General features: G+C 43.2%; 1 protein-coding gene and 2 long non-coding RNA genes across 9 annotated transcripts in view; 1 reads left to right on the plus strand and 2 right to left on the minus strand.

Annotated features, from left to right (window-relative positions):
- Nucleotides 1-252: 252 nt before the first annotated feature.
- Nucleotides 253-574, minus strand: LOC117823198. The gene is made up of 2 exons (XR_004633339.1): nt 533-574; nt 253-439 (listed from the first exon to the last, which is right to left on the minus strand). It is a non-coding gene; the product is annotated as an uncharacterized LOC117823198 (long non-coding RNA).
- A 2,836-nt stretch (nt 575-3,410) lies between these two features.
- Nucleotides 3,411-19,540, plus strand: LOC117823197. The gene is made up of 2 exons (XR_004633338.1): nt 3,411-3,558; nt 18,389-19,540. It is a non-coding gene; the product is annotated as an uncharacterized LOC117823197 (long non-coding RNA).
- The window catches only part of adgrb1a (adhesion G protein-coupled receptor B1a), a 177,298-nt gene continuing 172,735 nt past the window's right edge, over nt 17,013-21,575 (minus strand). For 6 of the 7 annotated variants that reach the window (XM_034698288.1, XM_034698289.1, XM_034698287.1 and 3 more), the window contains one exon: nt 17,013-18,693. In XM_034698288.1, the coding sequence (XP_034554179.1) occupies nt 18,499-18,693 (195 nt within the window). In that variant the 3' untranslated portion in view covers nt 17,013-18,498. The remainder of the gene's footprint in view (nt 18,694-21,575) is intronic. The other variant, XM_034698292.1, reaches the window with a different exon arrangement.

Consider the following 21,575-nt stretch of genomic DNA (forward strand, 5'->3'; position numbering starts at 1 on the left):
ACAGCGAGGATATCACTGTGTCCATTCTCATCGATGCAACCGGATGAAAATGGTTTAAAGAAAGCACAAAGAAATTGGACAATTTCTTATGTTTTTAGCAAACAGCTGCAAGATCTGCTTTAATGACAGTTAAGTAAAATGTACACATTCTCTTGTGATATTTCCATTATCATGAGCGGCAGGATGGAAGCATCGCAAGTGTTAGGATTGTCACCAGGACTGGACCCAAAAGCAGAATTCAGGCAAGCTGGATAGTGAAAATACAAGTCTTTTATTTGGAGTTCACTCTGTGGAAATGGCGCCATGGGTATCGAGCGGAGCAGTCCCTCTCTCTGGCGTCCTTCCACAGGGGGTAACTGGAGCTCAGGCCAAGGCAGGCAGGTTCAGCATCAGACAGGGAAGTGATCAGCACGAGAGCGGGAAGCGTGCATGGCAATCTCTGAAGCAAGATGAAACACACAAGGACGTCAGCGAAACACACACTAAGACAAGCAAAAACATAAATGCTTGAGGAGCCACAGACTCAGAGTACCACTGAAAAAACTGAAGTACAATCTGGCAACGAGTAGGAGAGAATCCGGAGTCTTTATAGGAGAGGGTTGATTATTGAATGGCTTCACCTGGTGCTGCCTGTTGAATGGAAACCCCGCCCACATTCACCCACAAGACACAAACAAGGGGAAGAGACACAGGAGGAGGAGTAACAGACAAGGAAATGACAAAACACACACACAAAGAGGGAGAGGGGAGGGCAGCCATGATGAGGATCATGACAGCAAGCTTCTCACATGTGTACAGTGACACCTTTCAAACTTCACAAATCTGATCATCTGAGGTGAAAGAAAAGAGAAACATAGTGATCAGGCAGCAGCATGAGAGTGATGTTTGAATGTTTGAATGTTTCATGAAGAGACGATGGATGACCTCTGGTTGTTTTTCTTGTTTTGGCCTCGTGTCTCCCAAAAGGCAGTTCGCATAAAGCGGACATGGTCAAACTGGTGCCTGTTAACGATCATCAAACCACCTCTGAAACAAGCTCCACTTTTAAACCGACCACCTGCGAGGCTCACATGTGATTCCTTTAACATTCACTGTTGGATGCTTCAGCTCCGAGAGAGCACTAACTGGGCTTCGACATATGACTTAGACTTATAATTCAGCACATGCTAGTATCAGGGCAACATACGCCTGCATGTGTCTGTTTCATGTGCTCAAATTTCCTCTGATTTAGTTTCCATCAGAAGTCCCGCCTAATCATTTTGCAGCTGGAGCCGCTCACAACTGATGAACATGGGACTCATAAAATAGAAGCTGCAAAAACAGATGTCCTCATGAATTAGTGAGGCACGCATGAAAAATTAACAGATGACCTAGGACATGAAGCCAGGGGGCTTATGCTCATTTAATTCTTCCTCCAACATGCAATATGCTGCCTCCAGTCATTGTTTTCACTGTGTGTCCCCGTCCAGCTGCAGCAGGGCTGTTTTTAGATGTGGCAAATTAATAGTGACGGAAATGCATCTGTCGAATAAATAACAGCACGCGCTCTGGGAGGACTGGCCCCATCACAATCACTGTTTAATGGCTGAAAAGTGGCTTTGGATGTTTTGAAAAAATGTGTGTCACATTCCTGGCCCGTCTGAGATCTAGAGATGTCTCCAGAGGTTGTTAAGGGAGGGGGGGGGGGGGTTTAACCGTGGTGATACTTGCTTCCCTGTGATGAGCAAACAGCAACCTCCAGTGTTGAGGAAGAAAGCATGTAGTGCAAAAAACTGCTGTTCCATAAGTGTCCACTGGAGGCTGTTTCCAAAAGTCAAAAATACCACATACGAGCCAGTTTTAAAAGGTCTGTTTTTACAGCATGGTACAGTTTAGGTCTCCATGGCTCTTTTCTTTATTTGTGACACCTGAGTGTAGGTTAAGCCTTTTTAAAACTAACTGTTTAGTTAGGAAAAATTAGAGGCGTGGCTAACTTGACTGACAGGTGGCCATACTGTTGCTATTAACCAGGTTGCAAGGCTTTTGAGCATAGTTTTAATTGCATTTAATGTCTCTTATAGACCCTTTTAATCAAGATCAAAATAACTATGTTGAGTTTTTACCATGTTTACTTCCTGCCTGCCAGTGACTTACTGTTATTATCTGCACCTGTTCAGCTCTCTGCTCTGGTGGCTGAGAAGAGCATACGATCTGAAACAAACCAAACAACCTTCATCAGAAGAAACGAGATGCAAATGCAGCAAAAAACACACAAAATCATGAAAAAATGTTTTTTGGTTTGTATCATTTGAGCATTTTGACCGTTTTTGATGTCAGTGCAGCTGTTTTGGTGTTCTGCATCACATTCTGTCATGTGCCATGTGTCTCGCTGTTGCGTTTGTTTTGGACGTTTGCATCGGTTTTTAAAGATGCATAGTTTCTGCAATTGCAGCTTATTTCTCCTGATGAAGATCGTTTATGCTGTTGCAGATTTGCACTCCTTGGTCACCATACTCTGCCTGCTAAGAGACACTACAGGCCACAATTAAAGAAACAAAGCAGCAGCTGGAGCCTATAGAAAGTGAGTGAACAGCAACACACAGCAGCCATGCCAATAATCAGCACAAGAAGACAGCAAAGAAGGGGCTTAATAATCTTGAACAGAATGCTGTAATACCATGATTCTCCACTAGGGGGATACACCTCTGGTTATTTTCTACAGAGGCAGATTTTTGTGGTTCAAAAAAAATAAAGATTACATTTGAATTCAGATATATTTATGTAGTTTACATGCAAAATATTATTTTGATTTTCACCTCTAGTTTGTATCTTTAAATATGGTGTTAGATTGACCCTTAAAAAAAATTTGAATAAATCAGATTTAGTAGAAAAAGTCTTCCTGAAACTTCTTCTTTATCATTGTAAATGCCTCACATGTATAATTCTTGGATGAAACATGGCTCACTTCTTCCTCGTATTCATTTTCCATTTTAGAGCATCCAAAGGAAGACAGCGCTCCGGGCAAGAGGGGAGAAAGCTCGAAAGCGTTGTCACAACACATTTCAGCCCCGAAGGCTAAAAGCCTTGTTTTGCAGCCAAACAGCAGAGACGCTTTACTAAATTTAGTGACACGCTTACCTCTGCTCTTAATGTTTCTGGTGGGTGTCTGCTCCAATTAGCAACTTCATATCGTGTAATTTGAAAACACGTCTTTGAGGCCACAGCGAGCGGAGTTTACACAATTTCAGGACAAATATTTACTGAAAAACAAAACACAACATCGATATTTTCATGCATCCTGTGAACATACAATATATGCTGCACCCCTCTTACACACCTGTGTGAGATTATTTACTCATGATGATGTTCACATAGCTTATAGACCCTTTACTCTTCACCTGTATCAAAGAGCAAGAGACACATTCTCTACACAGCTCTGATTTAATGAGCTGCAGCCTCATTCTTTATCCTCTCTGGCTTTTCAGGTATTCTAGGAGATTTTGGATCCAGCTGCAAGGATTTCCACTCATTTAGCCACAGCATTATTGGTCAGGCCTGGCATTACTATGCATCTCTAAGGTGAGGTTGATGTTAGGGATGTGTGCAGGCAGTTCAGAAAAACTCTTAGGAAGTGACTTTGTGCAAAGGTTATGAATCAGGAAGGAGAGAAACTGAAACATTTGACAGGATTAGCGTGTTAAGAATTAAGTGTTTTTGAAAATGTCACTTGGTGCTGCAGTGTTCATCATCTCTGCTTATTGAAACTAAAGAGCCTGAACTGAACAAGAAAAACAGCCTCAGGCCAAGAGATTGCAGAGGTATGCATGGCAGTGTCTACATACTTCTGGATATATATTGAAGTGTTGGGAAAAAAAGTCTGCTAGCCTGTGAAAAAGTCGAATTTCGTGCAAACAAATTTGCTTCATTAAGTTGTAACTTGTCTTTGTGTCCTAGCTTTGAGTTTGATTGCACCCTCACAAGTTCCACCTGTGTTTCGTTGTCACACCTGTGTCTGTCTGTTGCTTGTTACCTCATGTGCATTTAGTCCCTTTGTTTCCTCAGTTCATTGTGAATGTCTCCTTGTGCGTCCTCTCTGTGAGCCTTGCTGTGGTCAATTAGGAGAAAAGTGCTGCAAATGCAGAAATTATGCAACTTAGAAAACACATGCAAAAGTCCAAATCAAATGCAACAGTGGAAATGGACAACACATGAAATTAAATGTGCTGCAAAAAGCCGAAACAACTGTATTAAGAGCAAACGTTGTGCAACACAAATGATAGAATCAGATATATAATGATAAATGATACTGAAGCATTTCAACTTTTCTCCTTAATGCTGCTAATCCAGTGCACTCAGCACTGCATGAGCCTCATTTGTCAAGGGAGCTGTCAATCATTAGCCCCTCCCCCTTTTTTACCATCGATTTTACACATGCTATGATCAGATATGATAAGATGAACTCAACTCAACTCATTTTTTTGTGTAGAAAACAAGACAGAGGAAAGTAATATGAAATACTTGAAAATAAAAATAATATATAATACTCACAATAAAAACAATACAATTAAATCAGATAAATACCAGAAAATAAAATAGAATAATTACAATAAAATCAATCAAATAAAATCCGATAAATACCTGAACAATAAAATAAAACAAAATAACATAAAAAACAATATAATAAAATTAAAAATGATAAAACAATTGTTATAATTTTAATGTGCAGTCAAGGGCTAAAAGAAAAATACTGCAAGTTAAAAGTCAGATAAAAAAGTAAGTCTTCAGTTTACTAGAGTGCGACCTCAGTCATTCATCCATCTTTGTATAAATGAACTGAATACACACATCACATGAGCTCATTTAAAAAGTTTATTTTAGATGCTAGCAGCAGTCTGTGTGTAGGTTCAGGTTGATGACTGTGCAGCTGCTGCAGGTCATCATCCTGCTCTTCCTCTCCTGTGTGAGCAGCAGGAGAGGAAGACTCCCTGAAGAGGTCTGCGACAAGTGTCAACAGAGTGTCAGTCTGTTAATAGCTATTGTCAGGCCTTTGTAGGACGAGGGACATGTGGAGGCTAATGTGCGTTGATGGTCTAATTAACGACATGAGGTTAATGCGTCTGGATGGATCCTAATGATGTTACTGGCCACTTTTTTCCTACGCTACATCACCATGCCACTGAGGGCAGCTTGGCCGAAAATGAGCCTCTGAAGTGAGGAAAATTAAGTGAAGTCATGGCAGGTCAAACAGTTATTACACCATGACTCAGTGCGTGGTGAGTGACTCTGTGGGTGTGTGTGACACGGTTGTCATGACAGGCGTTACTGCTCTAAACAAAGTGCTGTGAAATCTGCAAAGGTCAGTCTGCCTTCATTGTCCTGCAGAGTCAGACATGAATATACGGCGAGGTGAGGACTGAAAGTGTGTCACATAAAAAGTTTGGATGACATCTACTTGAGTCCTCCCCCGCTACTTTTGAGGCATCGTTTCTGGAGAGCTGCATGAAAACATCTCTCAGAAGTTCTGTTTGAATTTGATTTTTAAATTTAGCGGCCTCCTCTGAAATTTTGGGGGATGCTAACTTCACCTGTTTTCCTCAAAGATGTGACAGTAGCTACTGAGTTGAATCATGGCCTTGAAAATGTGACCACACATCTACCACATTTCATTTAGGAAGTTACAGTGGCAAGGACAAACTTCCTTTAACAGGCAGAAACCTCCAGCAAGACCATACTCATGTTAGACACACATCTGCTGAGACCGTGTTGGAGAGAGGGATAGAGGGAGATGAGGAGAGAGAGATGATAGTGGTGAGACGGATAGAATAGAATAGAATAGAATGCCTTTATTGTCATTGCGTGACTTGCATACAATGAAATTAGGAGCGCAGCTCCGTTGGTGCATGCATACATATGTACATAAAACAATAATAGCAGCAAGAGCAACAGTGTTTTGATAATAAAACCTTTTTTTTTTTTTTTAAATGACTGTAAAAATAAATAGTATTAAGTTATAGATATTTACAGTGAGTATTGCACGTCGGGTGGGGGCAGAATATTGCACATTGATTTTATTGCACGGAAGGAAGAGTGTAGTCAGTGTGTTTTATGGTGAGTGTTCAGAGCATTGATGGCTCTAGGGAAAAAGCTGTCTCTGAGTCTATTGGTCCTGGATCTGTGAGACCTGTAGCGCCGTCCTGAGGGCAACAGGTTGATTATGTGGTGACCAGGGTGGGATGAGTCTTTAACAATGTTTGTAGCCCTGCTGAGATAGCGAGAGCTGGCAATGTTGTCCAGGGAGAGCAGAGAGCAGCCAGTGATCTTCTGTGCCATGCTGATCACTCTCTGCAGAGCTCTCCTTTCTGCTACTGTGCAACCAGCGTACCACACTGTGATGCAGTACCCCAGAATGCTCTCCACGGTGGCTCTGTAGAAGGCCACAAGAAGCTTCTCCTCCTGTTTGTTATATCCTGAGCACCCTCAGGAAGTGGAGTCACTGCTGGGCCTTCTTTACCACCGCCGTGGTGTTAGCAGACCAGGAGACGTTGTCTGTGATGTGGACGCCCAGGAATTTGAAGGAGTGGACCCTTTCAACGCAGGCCCCATTGATGATCAGTGGAGCCGGGTCCATGCTGCGTTTTCGGTCCATGATGAGTTCTTTTGTTTTTGTGGTGTTCAGTGAGAGGTTGTTCACAGAACACCAAGCCGAAAGTTTTCCAACTTCATCTCTGTAGGCCGACTCATCTCCGCCTTAGATGAGCCCGACCACGGTGGTATCATCAGCGAATTTGATGATGGAGTTGGAGAGATGGGTTGGTGTGCAGTCGTATGTATACAGAGAGTACAGGAGGGGACTCAGTACACATCCTTGCGGGGAGCCAGTGTTGAGTGTGATGGTGGGGGAGAGGTGGGGGCTGAGTCTGACAGTTTGTGGCCGGTCAGACAGGAAGTCCTTAATCCAACAGTAGATGGAAGGGGAGAGACCGAGGTGGGAGAGCTTGCCAGTTAAAATGTTCAGGATTACTGTATTGAAGGCTGAGCTGTAGTCAACAAAGAGCATCCTAAAATAATTCCCCTGGTGTTCCAGGTGGCTCAGTGCAGTGTTAAGAGCTGCAGCGATGGCGTCCTCAGTAGAGCGGTTTGCTCTATAGGCGAACTGGTGGGGGTCCAGTGTGGTGGGAAGTGTGTCCTTGATGTGGTTTGCCGTCAGCCTCTCAAAGCACTTCATGATCACAGGCGTAAGTGCGACAGGCCTGTAATCATTCAGACTGTCGATGGCTGATTTCTTGGGGACGGGAATTATGGTGGCAGATTTTAGGCAGGAGGGAATGATGGACTGCAACAGGGAACAGTTAAAGATAGAGGTGAAAACCCTAGTCAGCTGATCCGCACAGGCTTTGAGTACCCAGGTACTCCGTCCGGGCCTGCAGCTTTCCTGTTGTTTACAGTCCTCAGTGCACGTCTCACTTCATGTTCCTGAAGTATCAGTGTGCTGCTACAGGAGGGTGGTTGACGTGGTGTGACTGTGTTTGGTCTTACGGTCTCAAAACGGGCAAAGAAACGGTTTAGTTCCTCTGCTAGAGCGGCAGCACCGCTCACAGCCACCTGGTTATTGTCTTTGTACTTGGTGATGTGCTGAATTCCCTACCACATCTTCCTTGGGTTGTTGTCAGTGAAGTGCTCCCCAATTTTCCTTTTGATGCCTCTTCTCAGGTCCACTCTGGCCACGCTGTAGAGGGTCCTGTCGCCAGACCTGAAGGCGTTGTTACGGTGTTTGAGGAGTGCCTGTACTTCACTGGTCATCCAGGGTTTCTGGTTAGGGAAAACCCGGATCCGTTTGTTGACTGTAACAGTGTCCACACAGTTTTTGATATATGAAAGTACAGTGTCTGTATATTCCTGGAGGTCGTGGTGTTCAAAAATGTCCCAGAGAGTGTTTGAGAAGCAGTCCTGCAACTGAGGGAGAGCATCCTCAGGCCTCATTGTAATAGTTTTGTTTGTGGCTTTGTTCTTCTCTGGAGAGGGGTGTATGAGGGGGTGAGGGACAGGCAGAGATGGTCCGAACCAGCAAGATGGGGGAGGGGGGTGGCTCTCTATGCATGTTTGATGTTGCAGTAAACATGATCCAGGGTTTTACCCCCTCTGGTGGCACACTTCACGTACTGGACAAATTTGGGCAGAACAGTTTTTAAGCACGCTTTGTTGAAGTCACCGGCAACAATAAAAACTCTAACGGGGTGGCCGAGCTGCTGTTTGTTTATAGTCGCTTGCAGGAGGCTAAGGGCTGTGCTAACGTTAGCATCTGGTGGGATGTAAACAGCTATCACAATGGCTACTGTTAGCTCCCTTGGTAGATCCGAACCTCTAAATCAGGGCAGCAGTGTGTGTGAATTATCCTGCTGTTACAACACCAGTCATTGTGCACGTAAAGGAGTCCTCCTCCTCTGCTCTTACCCGAGTCTTTGGTTCTGTCGTGCCGGTGTAGCGTGCGGTCCGCTAGCTGAACAGCAGCATCAGGGATCCGCGGGTGAAGCCACGTCTCCATGATGAAAATAACGCTGCAGTTCCGGACGAAGCTTTTTGTGGCGAGTTGTAGTTCCAATTTGTCCATTTTGTGCGTTATGGATCTGGCATTGGTCAGGAAGATGCTCGGGAGCGGTGGTCTGTGTGGTTGTTTTCTTAGCCTAGCATCTAGGCCTGACCGGCATCCTCGCTTCTGCTTCCTCTCCCTTCGCCGTCTCCGTCTCTTGCTGGGCAGGCTCACCATCCACGGAGATCCTGGTGGCCTCGCAATGTCCTTAGGAATGTTGTGTGCGCGCTGATATTCCGTGTTTATGACTAAATTGAACCTTAGGCCATGGTCAATTAGGTTCTGTCGGCTGTAGTTAAACGTTGCCTTGTAAAAGTCTTTAAAAAATAATAAAAACACTAAGAAAAGTAAGCACCAGACTGGAGATCAAAGAGCCGCTGCACCCATGCGCGCCGCCATCTTGAACACTTCTAATGTGATAGTAGTAGTTGTAGCAGCTGGAGTCTGGTACGTCCACAGCAGCAGGTCGTCTATGGCAGAGATCCAAAGGAACCTACAAGACAAATGAGCTCAGAGACTCCAGAAAGGTCTATGGTTACTAACTTTAATGGGACAGGGAGAGTTAAAGTAACTCAACTCTGCCTCTTTGACTCATGTTAGGTCGACTGTACATACCTTGGACAATAGGCTTCATTCTGCTTAAAAAAAAAAGGGTCACCAATCTATATCCATGTTTTGTACAGTCTGCGATTGTGACTTAAGATCATAGATGACAGCAAGAGCACAGAAGACTGACAAAACCACAGTCTTTAAAAATCTTCCTTTTCTTCCACGAGACAACGCCACTGTTCACCAACAATGCCTCATTCATCACGTAACAAACAACATTTATATTTAGTTGTTAGCTTTTCTGTCAAATCTCCTGAGACTGAGACCGTCTCCTCTGGTCAATCAATCAACTTATCTCCATTGTTGAAGCTGTCACATGGTTTAGTGTTTAATATTGTGTGAAGAACCGTCTCTACAGTGAGTTATTTATAACCTTCATCACACTTTAGAGAGCTGACTCTCACCACAGGTTTGATTGACTCTCCTCTTAATAACTTACAAAAACTGGGAGCAGGTCCCATTGTCATGGACTGAAATATTTCTGTGAAGATAATGCGTACTCATTCGAGGTAATTTGCTCAATTTATGCTTCCATAATGTTGCTTATTAGAAGTGTGGCTCTTTGTCAGTGATGTATTATTGAAATCTGGCTTTTATTTGTCTGACGAGTTATTGCTTCTTAAATCTTTATTAGCCGTCTGCCGTCATCTTGTTGTCCAGATTGCTTTTCAGTTGAGGGATTGGAAGTAATTCCCAGGCCATTATGGATTTAATTTATGGACATCCATTGGTAACCACACACATGGACCAAAATTGCAGTCACTGTTTTTTTTATCGTGCATATTAAGAGTCTTCTGTCCCTCAGAGATTGAGCTATTGTTACTGTTATCTCAAACTCTTGAATAGCTCTTATAGCAGCACAGTTTTGTACACTTCAGCCCCCAGCTGCATCCTCATGGTGAAAGAACTGAGCTGACCTCTGACATTACCGCCCACTCTCTCCGAGGAGAGTCATTCTCACTGAAACCGACACATGACAAGAGGCTCGACGTGATTTTTCACGAGAGAGAGAGAGACAGATTTATATAGAGAGAATCACTCCTCAAACTTGCCTTCCTGACATTTACAATCACACTTCTGCTCACCTAGACCATTTGCGTAATTTTCACTTAGAGGTCAAACGAGGGTTAAGTACATTTTGAGGTGTTTCCTGCATGTGTGAAAGGGGCTCATCAAATCTAGCTTGGTTTAATCCCTCAGTGAATACTTGACCAGTGAGTTCATGGTCTCAAAGCAGGCCAAGCGTGGTTGACATAAGTTTGTCAAGTCATGACTGTGACCTCTTGAACAATGTCTTGGGAAAACTTTAGAACACTGACACGGCTGCTCCTTCCACACAGTGCATTTTGTTGAAAACTGGTACTCATCCTAGGACTGCAAGCAGCATCATACAGGCTCTTGCACTTCTGTATATAATATGGGAGGTAGAGCCTTCAGTCATCAGGCCATTCTCCTTTGGAATCATCTACCAGTCAGGGTCTGTGAGGCAGACACCCTCTCTACTTTTAAGAGTAGGCTTAAAACTTTCCTTTTTAATAAAGCTTATAGTTAGAGCTGGCTCAGGCTTGGACCAGCTCTTAGTTGTGCTGATATACAGTAAGCTTAGACTGCCCTATCTCTCCTCTGCCTGTCTCTTACTTTAACTCTTCCTGTCCTAAAGTTATTAACCGTACACCTTTCTAGAGTCCCTGAGCTCCCTTGTCCCATAGGTTCCTCTGGATCTCTGCCGTAGACGGCCTGCTGCTGTGGACATGCCAGACTCCAGCTGCTACAACTACTACTATCCGTCTCACCACTATCATCTCTCTCTTCATCTCCCTCTATCCCTCTCTCCAACTCAGTCTCAGCAGATGTGTGTCTAACATGAGTCTGGTCCTGCTGGAGGTTTCTGCCTGTTAAAGGAAGTTTGTCCTTGCCACTGTAACTTCCTAAATGCTGCAAAGTGCTCTGCTCATGGTGGATTAAAATGAGATCAGACTGAGTCCTGTCCGGAAGATGGGACTGGATCTAAAGCGCCGCCTGCAAGCTAGTTCAACTCGAGCTGCCGTGATTCATTCTGACACGTCATCCTCTCGATCAGCTGATCTGAGTCCTGTCCGTAAGAGAGGACTGGATCTTATCCTGCCTTGATGTTGGGTCTTGAACTGACCAATATTCAGATGAATCCGATTAAAGGCCTCTGAGGAGTAAGTTAGAGTCTGAGCTCTAATTATGGGTAAAAATACTCTGTGATTCCCGGGTGATACATATTATACACATACATGAAAACTGTTAATTAATCTTTTGTTTAAGATAAGTTTTAAAAAAGTATTTCAGAAATGATCCAATCACCGCCCCCGTATTATCTCCTTATTTATCACTGAAGACAAATACTCAGAGCAGCGACAGACTCAGAATAAAGTCAGAGAAAGAGCTGAGTTGTGAATCAGCGTGACGTGCACCCACTGACAGATTCACAACAACAGCACACCCACTGTTATTCTGTGTAACTGTGTCATTCTCAAGAAGAACAATTAACAACCAAAATGTGTGACTTCATTACCCGACTGTTGTTAAGTTAGGATCAGTTATTTATTGACCAGAGCGTCTGGAAGACTTTTGACTCATTACTAAATGAATCACAGCTTTTTAAGTCTGCCCTGTCCTCGGCTCAACCTGAGTATCTGAGAACAGTAAATTAAGTCACTATGAAGTTATTTATGAATTACTAGGGGTCAAATTTGTGAAGCTGTACTGAGGGATTCAAAAGCTGACCTTAATCATAAGACAGGCAACTTGGAACAAGCAGTCAAGAGTGTAAAACAGTTAAATAAGACTCACTGTAAATGTACTCAACCTGCCATGAAATTTCCAGACTCTTACCTGCTGTGCTTTCATTGACTCCCCACAACTCTTTGCTGACTTTTTCAAGGGGGTGGCAGGAAATAGTCTGGATACTGTTGGGACGGGTAACCCTGATCATAACCCTAACCCTAAAAGTAACCCTAACCTTAACCCTAACCAAATTATAACCCTAATCTAACCATAATCATAACTCCAATCATAACCCTAACCTTAAACCTAACCCTAACAGTAACCCTAACCTTAACCCTAATAATAACTCAAATCCGAATCATAATAATAACCCTAACAATAACGCTAACCCTAATCATAACCTTAACCCAAATTATAACCCTAATCATAACCCTAACCCTTACCCTTATCGTAACCCTAACCCTAACACTAACCCTAATCATAACTCTAACCCTAATCGAAACCCTAACCCTAATCATAACCGAAACCCTAACCCTAATCATAACCCTAACCCTAATCATAACCCTAACCCTTACCCTTATCATAACCCTATCCCTAACCCTAATCGAAACCCTAACCCTAATCATAACCCTAACCCTAATCATAACCCTAACCCTAATCATAACCCTAACCCTAATAATAACCCTAACCCTAATCAAAACCCTAACCCTAATCATAACCCAAACCATAATCATAACTCTAACCCTAATCGAAACCCTAACCCTAATCATAACCGAAACCCAAACCCTAATCATAAACCTAACCCTAATCATAACCCTAACCCTTACCCTTATCATAACCCTATCCCTAACCCTAATCGAAACCCTAACCCTAATCATAACCCTAACCCTAATCATAACCCTAACCCTAATAATAACCCTAACCCTAATCAAAACCCTAACCCTAATCATAACCCAAACCATAATCATAACCCTAACCCTAATCCTAACCCTAACCCTAATCCTAACCCTAATCATAATAATAAGCCTAACAATAACGTTAATGCTAATCATAACCTTAACCCAAATTATAACCCTAATCATAACCCTTATCATAACCTTAACCCTAACACTAACCCTTATCATAACCCTATCCGTAACACTAACCCTAATCATAACTCTAAGCCTAATCGAAACCCTAACCCTAACCCTAATCATAACCCTAACCCTAATCGAAACCCTAACCCTAATCGAAACCCTAACCCTAACATAACCCAAACCATAATCATAACCCTAACCCTAATCATAACCCTAACCCTAATCATAACCCTAACCCTAATCGAAACCCTAACCCTAACATAACCCAAACCATAATCATAACCCTAACCCTAATCATAACCCTAACCCTAATCGAAACCCTAACCCTAATCGAAACCCTAACCCTAACATAACCCAAACCATAATCATAACCCTAACCCTAATCATAACCCTAACCCTAATCATAACCCTAACCCTAATCATAACCCTAACCCTAATCATAACCCTAACCCTAATCATAACCCTAACCCTAATCGAAACCCTAACCATAATCATAACCCTAACCCTAATCATAACCCTAACCCTAATCATAACCCTAACCCTAATCATAACCCTAACCCTAATCATAACCCTAACTCTAATCGAAACCCTAACCCTAATCGAAACCCTAACCCTAACATAACCCAAACCATAATCATAACCCTAACCCTAATCATAACCCTAACCCTAATCATAACCCTAACCCTAATCGAAACCCTAACCCTAATCTTAACCCTAACCCTAATCGAAACCCTAACCCTAACATAACCCAAACCATAATCATAACCCTAACCCTAATCATAACCCTAACCCTAATCGAAACCCTAACCCTAATCGAAACCCTAACCCTAACATAACCCAAACCATAATCATAACCCTAACCCTAATCATAACCCTAACCATAATCATAACCCTAACCCTAATCATAACCCTAACCCTAATCATAACCCTAACCCTAATCATAACCCTAACCCTAATCATAACCCTAACCCTAATCGAAACCCTAACCATAATCATAACCCTAACCCTAATCATAACCCTAACCCTAATCATAACCCTAACCCTAATCATAACCCTAACCCTAATCATAACCCTAACCCTAATCGAAACCCTAACCATAATCATAACCCTAACCCTAATCGAAACCCTTACCCTTATCATAACCCTAACCCTAGTCATAACCCTAACCCTAATGATTACCCTAACCTGACCTAATCTAACCATAATCATAACCCTAACCCTAACCTTAAACCTAACCCTAACGGTAACACTAACCCTAATAGTATTTCGAACCCTAATCATAATAATAACACTAACAATAACGCTAAACTTAATCATATCCCTAACCCAAATTCTAACCCTAATCATAACCCTAACCTTAACAGTAGCCCCGACATAATCATAACCCTAACCCTTACCCTTATACTAACCCTAACCCTTACCCTAATCTTAACCCTAACCCTAACCCTAATCATAACCCTAACCCTAATCATAACCCTGACCCTAATCGAAACCCTAACCATAACCCTAACCCTAGTCATAATCCTATCCCTAATCATAACCCTAACCCTAATCGAAACCCTAACCCTAGTCATAACCTTAACCCTAGTCATAACCCTAACCCTAATCATATAAATGAATGGTTCAGTACTGACGCCGATGGACAGGGAGAGGCAGGCGCATTGCGATTTAAACGCAATTTCAAAGGCAGTCTACAATACCTCAGGAGGTGATATAAAGGTGCCGAGATCCGTTAAACACGTCAGTGTTAGGATCCATGGTTGACACAGTGAATAAAATGTCTCAAAAAGAGTGGAACTCCTCCATAACTTCCTCCGGCTTGGAGATGTCTTCTGAATAGAAACCGCATTTTCTTTTCTGCATCAGGATGCTCAGTATCGTGAACAGTTTGGCCATTTCTCGATTCTAGAACTGCACCACCAAAATATCGAGGGTGTAAAAATAAACCTCTGCTGAGAGCAAAATGCGAACGAGGCCGGTCGATTCCAGTGCCGCTGCTGTGACCTCACATCACAGCTGATAAAGGGGAAAGCCCCGACCTAAAACCTGCTGAGCTGAAGTCCGAGATCGAGCACACCTGTTAGGAGCGAGAATGACGCAGTAACATGCAGGCATATTTCCAACACCGATTCTAATAAAAATAGGCACTAGGGATGTAAATTTCAAGTATTTCCCGTGATGGATCTTTGGAAATGTTAACCATCAATTATTGATTAATGAAACACAGTCATGATAGTGAAGTCTCAGACTTCAACATGTGGAATTACTGCAACGAGAACTGAACAGAAATATATTTCAGACTCAGTGTCCAGTTTTCCATCTACTCATTCTTATTGAGAAAAATAAGCATGTGTACATGGTCAGGTGTCAGCCGGGAGCGCAACCGGGTCATAATCAGTCCAGCGACAGAGAAAAAAAGCACTCCTGGAGACCTGTCACTCAGCCGCAGCCCCCAGCTGAGCGACTCCGCCGTGACACCTGTAATCAACTGATTCACATTGAAACATGCTTTAAACATAAAACACCTCCATTATAGCAGAACAAAGTTTAAGCCTACATGAAGTTTGTTCCACGTGATATAAAATCGAAACAATAAATGTGTTTGAGTAAGTTCTTAACAATTAATCGATACTCAATCGATACTCAATTAATTGGTTGTAATGTGTTTTCAGGTGCCTATTAGGGATGTTTACGATTGATTGTTAACATCTCTAATGGACATCTGAAATCACCTGTTCACCTGAACACACATTACAACCACATTCTTAAGTAACATAGGATTCAATAATAATCATGGCCAAATGATATAGCTAATGGAACTTGGGCTACCTACAGTGGTAAGATGATGAAAAAATGCTCAGTCCATTTGCAGCTTCCAAGGTGATTATTATTGATTTGTTTGTTAACATTTGAATTATTTAGCAGTGTACCTTTACGTGGGCATAAGTTGAGCATGGTTGTGGTTTGCACGCCTAAGCTTAAAGCATTTCATGGGCCCATCTTTAAACATAAGATAAATAATATTGAATGGTCATGCCATATGCGTTTTCAGGTGTGTTAGTGTGTATATGGATTTCTGGGGATTATTAACTGAACGACAACAGGAGGATGATTTAAATGGAAAATAAGGATTTGTGTGTGATTGTTTTTTTAATTACAACACCGACTGTGGACAGGGACAGACATCGGCTGTTCCAGTCCTGTCAAAAAAGTAGCTCAGTAGGGGGCCCCTGCTGAACGTGGGCCCTGGGGCTGCTGCACCCTCTTCCCCCCCGCGATCGCTCCACTTGAGGCTGATTTATAGCACCACATTCTTGTGCGTCGATGTGTCCGTGTCGCGCAGCAATTCTCAGCCGAAACGCCTGAGGGCAGTGCGGTCTCTCTGATAGCTGGTTGCCTGCTTCCAGGCCCGCCATGATCTGTTTACTTTTCCTCAGCGATTCAGAGCATGTTATGTTAATCTACAGCTGATACATGTTGCTGTTTATCATACAGACATGATTACATGAAGAATAGAGAGGAGGAGATGAAATACACGGCCGATGTGCGGCCAATGTCCGGGATCCTGGAAGTCCTATAAATATGGGAAATACAATCCGCCGAGCGGACCAATAAGAGGGCCTGCGGTCCGCATCAATTCTGCGGGTAGTTACATTTTGGAGGAGGTGCACGTCAGCTACGTGCTAAGGCCTCTGCGTAGGTACAGGAGCTACGCGGACCCCCGGTGCAGGGTACGCCGTCGATTCGACGCAGAAGTATAAATCAGCCTTTATGCTCACAACAAATCTACCTCTCTGGCATGTGGACTGCAGGACATGCAGCGTGATGACAAAAGTGTCCACAGGCAACTGGATGCTGGATTGCTCCAGGTGTGAGAGCAAGGAGTGTGCATGCATAGGAATGGGATTAGTTCAAATTGATGGGTAGCTGAGGTTGCAGCTTCTAACTTGAGAAGCGGGTTGCATGTCGTCTGCAGTTGAACGTGAGAAAACAAGAGGACTAGCATTGCTTTATTATATGCTTATATGCTTTTATTAGAAATAAGACACATTCATTTTGTGCTCTGAAAACTGTACATTAACAAAGAGGCGACCCCAGTAAAATAAAAAGGGGAGTGAGGAGGGCAGGGAGGGATGTGTGTAGCAGGGCAGGCGAGGATCAGAGGGGTCAGAGGTCAGGGTTTCGACAAATACAGATCTGAGGGAGTGACTGGCGGTGATATCAAAACACACACTGTTACATTGCGATACAGAACACTCGTATAGTCCAGTACCCTGAAAGGACAGGGGGGAGGGGATGGGAGGATCAGTATCAGAATAATCATGTTCATATTAATAATAATGAGAACAACTATCCCCAAGCACAGTAAGAAAGATATTTATAGGCTAAAATCCATTCTGTAGAACTCTGTTGAAATAATTACAATGCTGTACATCAGGACTCCAAGTGAGCCTTGTGCTTTCTCTGTGTGCAACCCTCTGATGACCTCAGGATCATCGTCATACCATATATATTTATAGATCTAGTCATTTACTCATCTTCCGTGACGCGACACACACATACACACACAAGAACCCTCTTCCTAAGCATCTATGATCATGTTTTGCATTTACTGTACCAAGCCTGCTTGTACATCCAAACAGTGTGAACATGGCTCCTTTTGGACGCACCGACGCGATCGTCCATGAGGTGGAGAGCTGGCGAGGGGGTGAAACCTGCCAGCCCGCTCTCTGGCGTCTCTGAGGTGTCCATCGGTGCCGTTTTGGCTCGTGGTGACGCCTTCCTTGTCACCGTTTGGCCGACTTTGCTCCACCAGGATCACAGGGGATGAAGAGCCAGCAGGATTGGGCGGGTGAAAGGGGGAGGGAACGGCATTCTTGGGGCACATGGGTGTATGTTTTGGCAGTCTGCCTCCTGAAACGCTTGTTGTTTTCCCTTTTTGAGATTGATATTGAAGAAAAAAAATAAGTCCGGAGGCGTCTGGAGATGTGTACAACATCAGCGTTCATCAGGAGAGAGAGAGAGAGAGCAGAACAGTGAGGCAACGACTCTCCACGGTTAAAAACAGAAAGAAAGAAAAGACATGATGAGGATTATTACATCTTTGAATTCAGGGGTAAACATTGCATGATTACCATTGCTATGCTGTTTATTATAAGACTATATGATGCACATATAGTAGCTAACTCCGTCTCCCTCGTGAGCTGAGGTCACACAGAAAGAGATGACCAGCAGACAGAAACAGCGTCCGCACATCGAAAAAAAAAAAAACAACACATAGAGACGCTGTGTTCCCGCTCTCTTTTTTAACGAATGAATTAATTCTCTGATATTTTGACTCTTCTCTCTCCTCCTCCCTCCGTCCCCCCTCTCGTTCTTGCAGTGGGCTTCATCCAGCCTTTGGGTAGAGGTACAGAGCAGGGCAGTGTGTGTGGTGTATCTGCTTGTCTGGATAAAACTGGAGGTTGTGGGTTTGAATTCGGAAGATGTGGGTCACACCTCCGTCTGCAGGTCCATGATCTCCTGGCCTACCAGAGGGATGGTCGCGCTGTTCTTCTCCCACTCCACCGTCTGCAACTCCAGAGGGGACGCCGCCACCGTCTCCAGGTCCTTCCTCACCCAGGAGGGAGGGGAGTGGGTCTTCCTGATGCCCTCCCACGCCCTCTTACTCGGGGTCTGCTGCTTGTCCTGAAGAGAAGAAGACAGAGAGGACGCTTGTTTCTGAGACAGCCATAAACTCCAGGATGTATTTCTGAAGCCATGCTGAGAGTTCTCATGGTGAGCCGATGTTACCTGTCTGTCTTTCCTAGTTGGACTTTTGGAAAACTAAGCTCCTTAAGAGTTTCTATACGTCCTTGGATGCTGCATCTCAAACTGCACTCTGCACAGATCTTAAATCAGACGTCCTGAGATTAAAGCTGCATCCCGCTCTGTGCAGGAAACACTCTAAACTTTGTTTTAATGAACGTGTTATCCTTGTTTCTTTTCTTTTAATGACATCTAGCGTTAAACCTTTTTACACATAATGCATTGTAAACAATCTTTGAGACCTCTGCTGTGATATTGCAGAGGGTGGACGCCCCTCGTAGTGACACTGGGAATACTTCTGGCGTTATACATGCAAGGAAAAAAGGGAAAGGAAGACTTGTGCTTGAGCTTAAAGAGAAACTGAACTGCTCTTTCTTCTCCTTTAAATGTTCCTAATGTTCACAGTGTCTGTTGGTGACTCTGCAGAGCACTTTGAATTGCTCTATGCTTCATGTAAACTACCTTTCCTTTTTTTGTTTGTCATCCAGGGCGCTGTTATTTTTCTCGCTCCTCTCTAGGAGTCAGTTTTAGTTCAGACCCTGTTGGATTGATGAAATCCTGTAAGATCCTGTACGACTGAAAGTTTCAATCAACAGCTCTAAGCTCTCTGGGGATTTTGATTTTCAACCTTTATTATGAACATGCAAGCTGACGGCATGACGATGTGACCTATGTTTGCATCATTTCAATGTAAACTAAAACTTGAATTAACTTGAAATGATGAAATGATGGGTGTGGCGGGTGTTGTGATATATTATGAAAGAAATCAAAAGATAAGTAGGCGTATCACTGCCACTCATGTCTGTATGTTAGGTATGAAGAAGGAGCTGTGGTGGCTACATAATTATCATAGAAACAGGACACAGGTGCGAATAAATATGAACACCTCTAAAACTTCTGTTTGCAGGATCATTATTGGTTTTGCCTTCCTTGAATAATAATCAGGGCTGTCTGCTTTTACGCTTTAATCGCGCATCGTGATTAAAGTTTGAAGGATCTTCCTGCTTGCTGCTGCTGCGATGGACAACAAAGACACACGACTGCACCTTAGCATGGCAGACGGCAGACGGCTCGGCTAAGTAATCAAAATTAACTGTGTCACAAAAGCCGACAGAGCTGATTTGAGATGAACCAGAGACCTTTCTGGAGTCCCTGAGCTCCCTTGTCTCGTAGGTTCCTCTGGATCTCTGCTGCTGTGGATGTGCCAGACTCCAGCTGAGACAACTACTACTATTCGTCTCTCCACTATCATCTCTCTCTCTTCATCTCCCTCTATCCCTCTCTCCAACACGGTCTCAGCAGATGTGTGTCTAACATGAGTCTGGTTCTGCTGGAGGTTTCTGCCTGTTTAAGGAAGTTTGTCCTTGCCACTGTAACTTCCTAAATGTTGCAAAGTGCTCTGCTCATGGTGGATTAAGATGAGATCAGACTGAGTCCTGTCTGTAAGGTGGGACTGGATCTTAAGCGCCTGCAAGTTAGTTCAACTCGAGCTGCCGTGATTCATTCTGACACGTCATCCTCTCTATCAGCTGATCTCAATATCCTGTCATTTGGCGGTTTATTTAAGCTGCATGACTTCCTGTCTCTGCCTCTGCCCTGCCTCATTCCAGCATCTACCTGTAGGTTCCGATGAGAGTTAGACCTATTTCATTACTCCTCAATTTCTGCGAGGAACCAAGACTCCAAACACAAATACTTTCTGCTGCATTGATAAACCTTTATCTTAAAATAACATGAGTCGTCTGACTGAACTCGAAGTTTACAGAGCAAGGGGTTTGTTTGTTCTGCAGCTTACTGAAATGTGCTGCTCGTGCATTTTGATAATGCGTATCAATATTATCCTTAAAGAATTAAAGTAAACTCTGTATCTGACAGAATAAATTCTCTGAAGCTGTCTCCTCCCTCTGAGTCTCTGGTGCAGCAGTGCAGCATTCATTTGAATAATAAATCTTAAAGTCAATATCATAAATCACATTTCACTGCATGCATTTGATTACCAAATCTAGACACTACTAAGAATTGCTTCACATTGTCAGTATGGACATATAAACCTATTCTGAAATTCTAAATAATGGAAATAAAAATGTTATACATTGTTATTAAAATTCAGGGATTAATTGGGATTGAAAATAAATTGTTGACAGCCTAATGATTGTTTATCCTACGAGCTTTTCTTTAAAACAAGACAGGACAAACACCTCTTAAGACTATGATAACTGATTCAATCCAAAACGCACAAAAAGCTAAGAAGGCTTCCTCATGGTTTTGGATGCAGTCACGATTCTGCCTGAAACACATCTCGTATGCAGAGCCAGAAGCGGATCTTTCTTGCTCTTTAACTTCTGCCTGTATTGTGTGATTCTTCAGGGCAGCAACAAAAACCTGGTTCAGGGTCAGTGTCAAATAGCTGCAACCTCTTTCTGTGAAGCTCCACATCAGAGACAACCTGCCTCCAAAGCTGTTAAACAAGAGGAGATCGAAGCTTCTGCAGCAGGAGGAGAAGAGATTCATCTGCTGCCAAGAGGATGGAGATACAGCTAAAGGCCGGACAAGGGTTTATCTCTGACTGACTTTAGGTTGGAGGGGAGAGAGGGGTGTGCGCTGGAATATGGTGCACAATTATTTCACTTCTTGCATTATGTGGCTTTAATTTTATGACATTATCAAAACCCTGGGGAGCGGTGGGACTACCCTGAAGGATTGTATTTTTATTTTAGTAGTTATCAGGAGCATCACAAAAAGAAAACTCAGATTTCAAGTCT

The sequence above is a fragment of the Notolabrus celidotus genome, chromosome 12, assembly GCF_009762535.1.
Source record: "Notolabrus celidotus isolate fNotCel1 chromosome 12, fNotCel1.pri, whole genome shotgun sequence".
Classification (NCBI taxonomy): domain Eukaryota; kingdom Metazoa; phylum Chordata; class Actinopteri; order Labriformes; family Labridae; genus Notolabrus; species Notolabrus celidotus.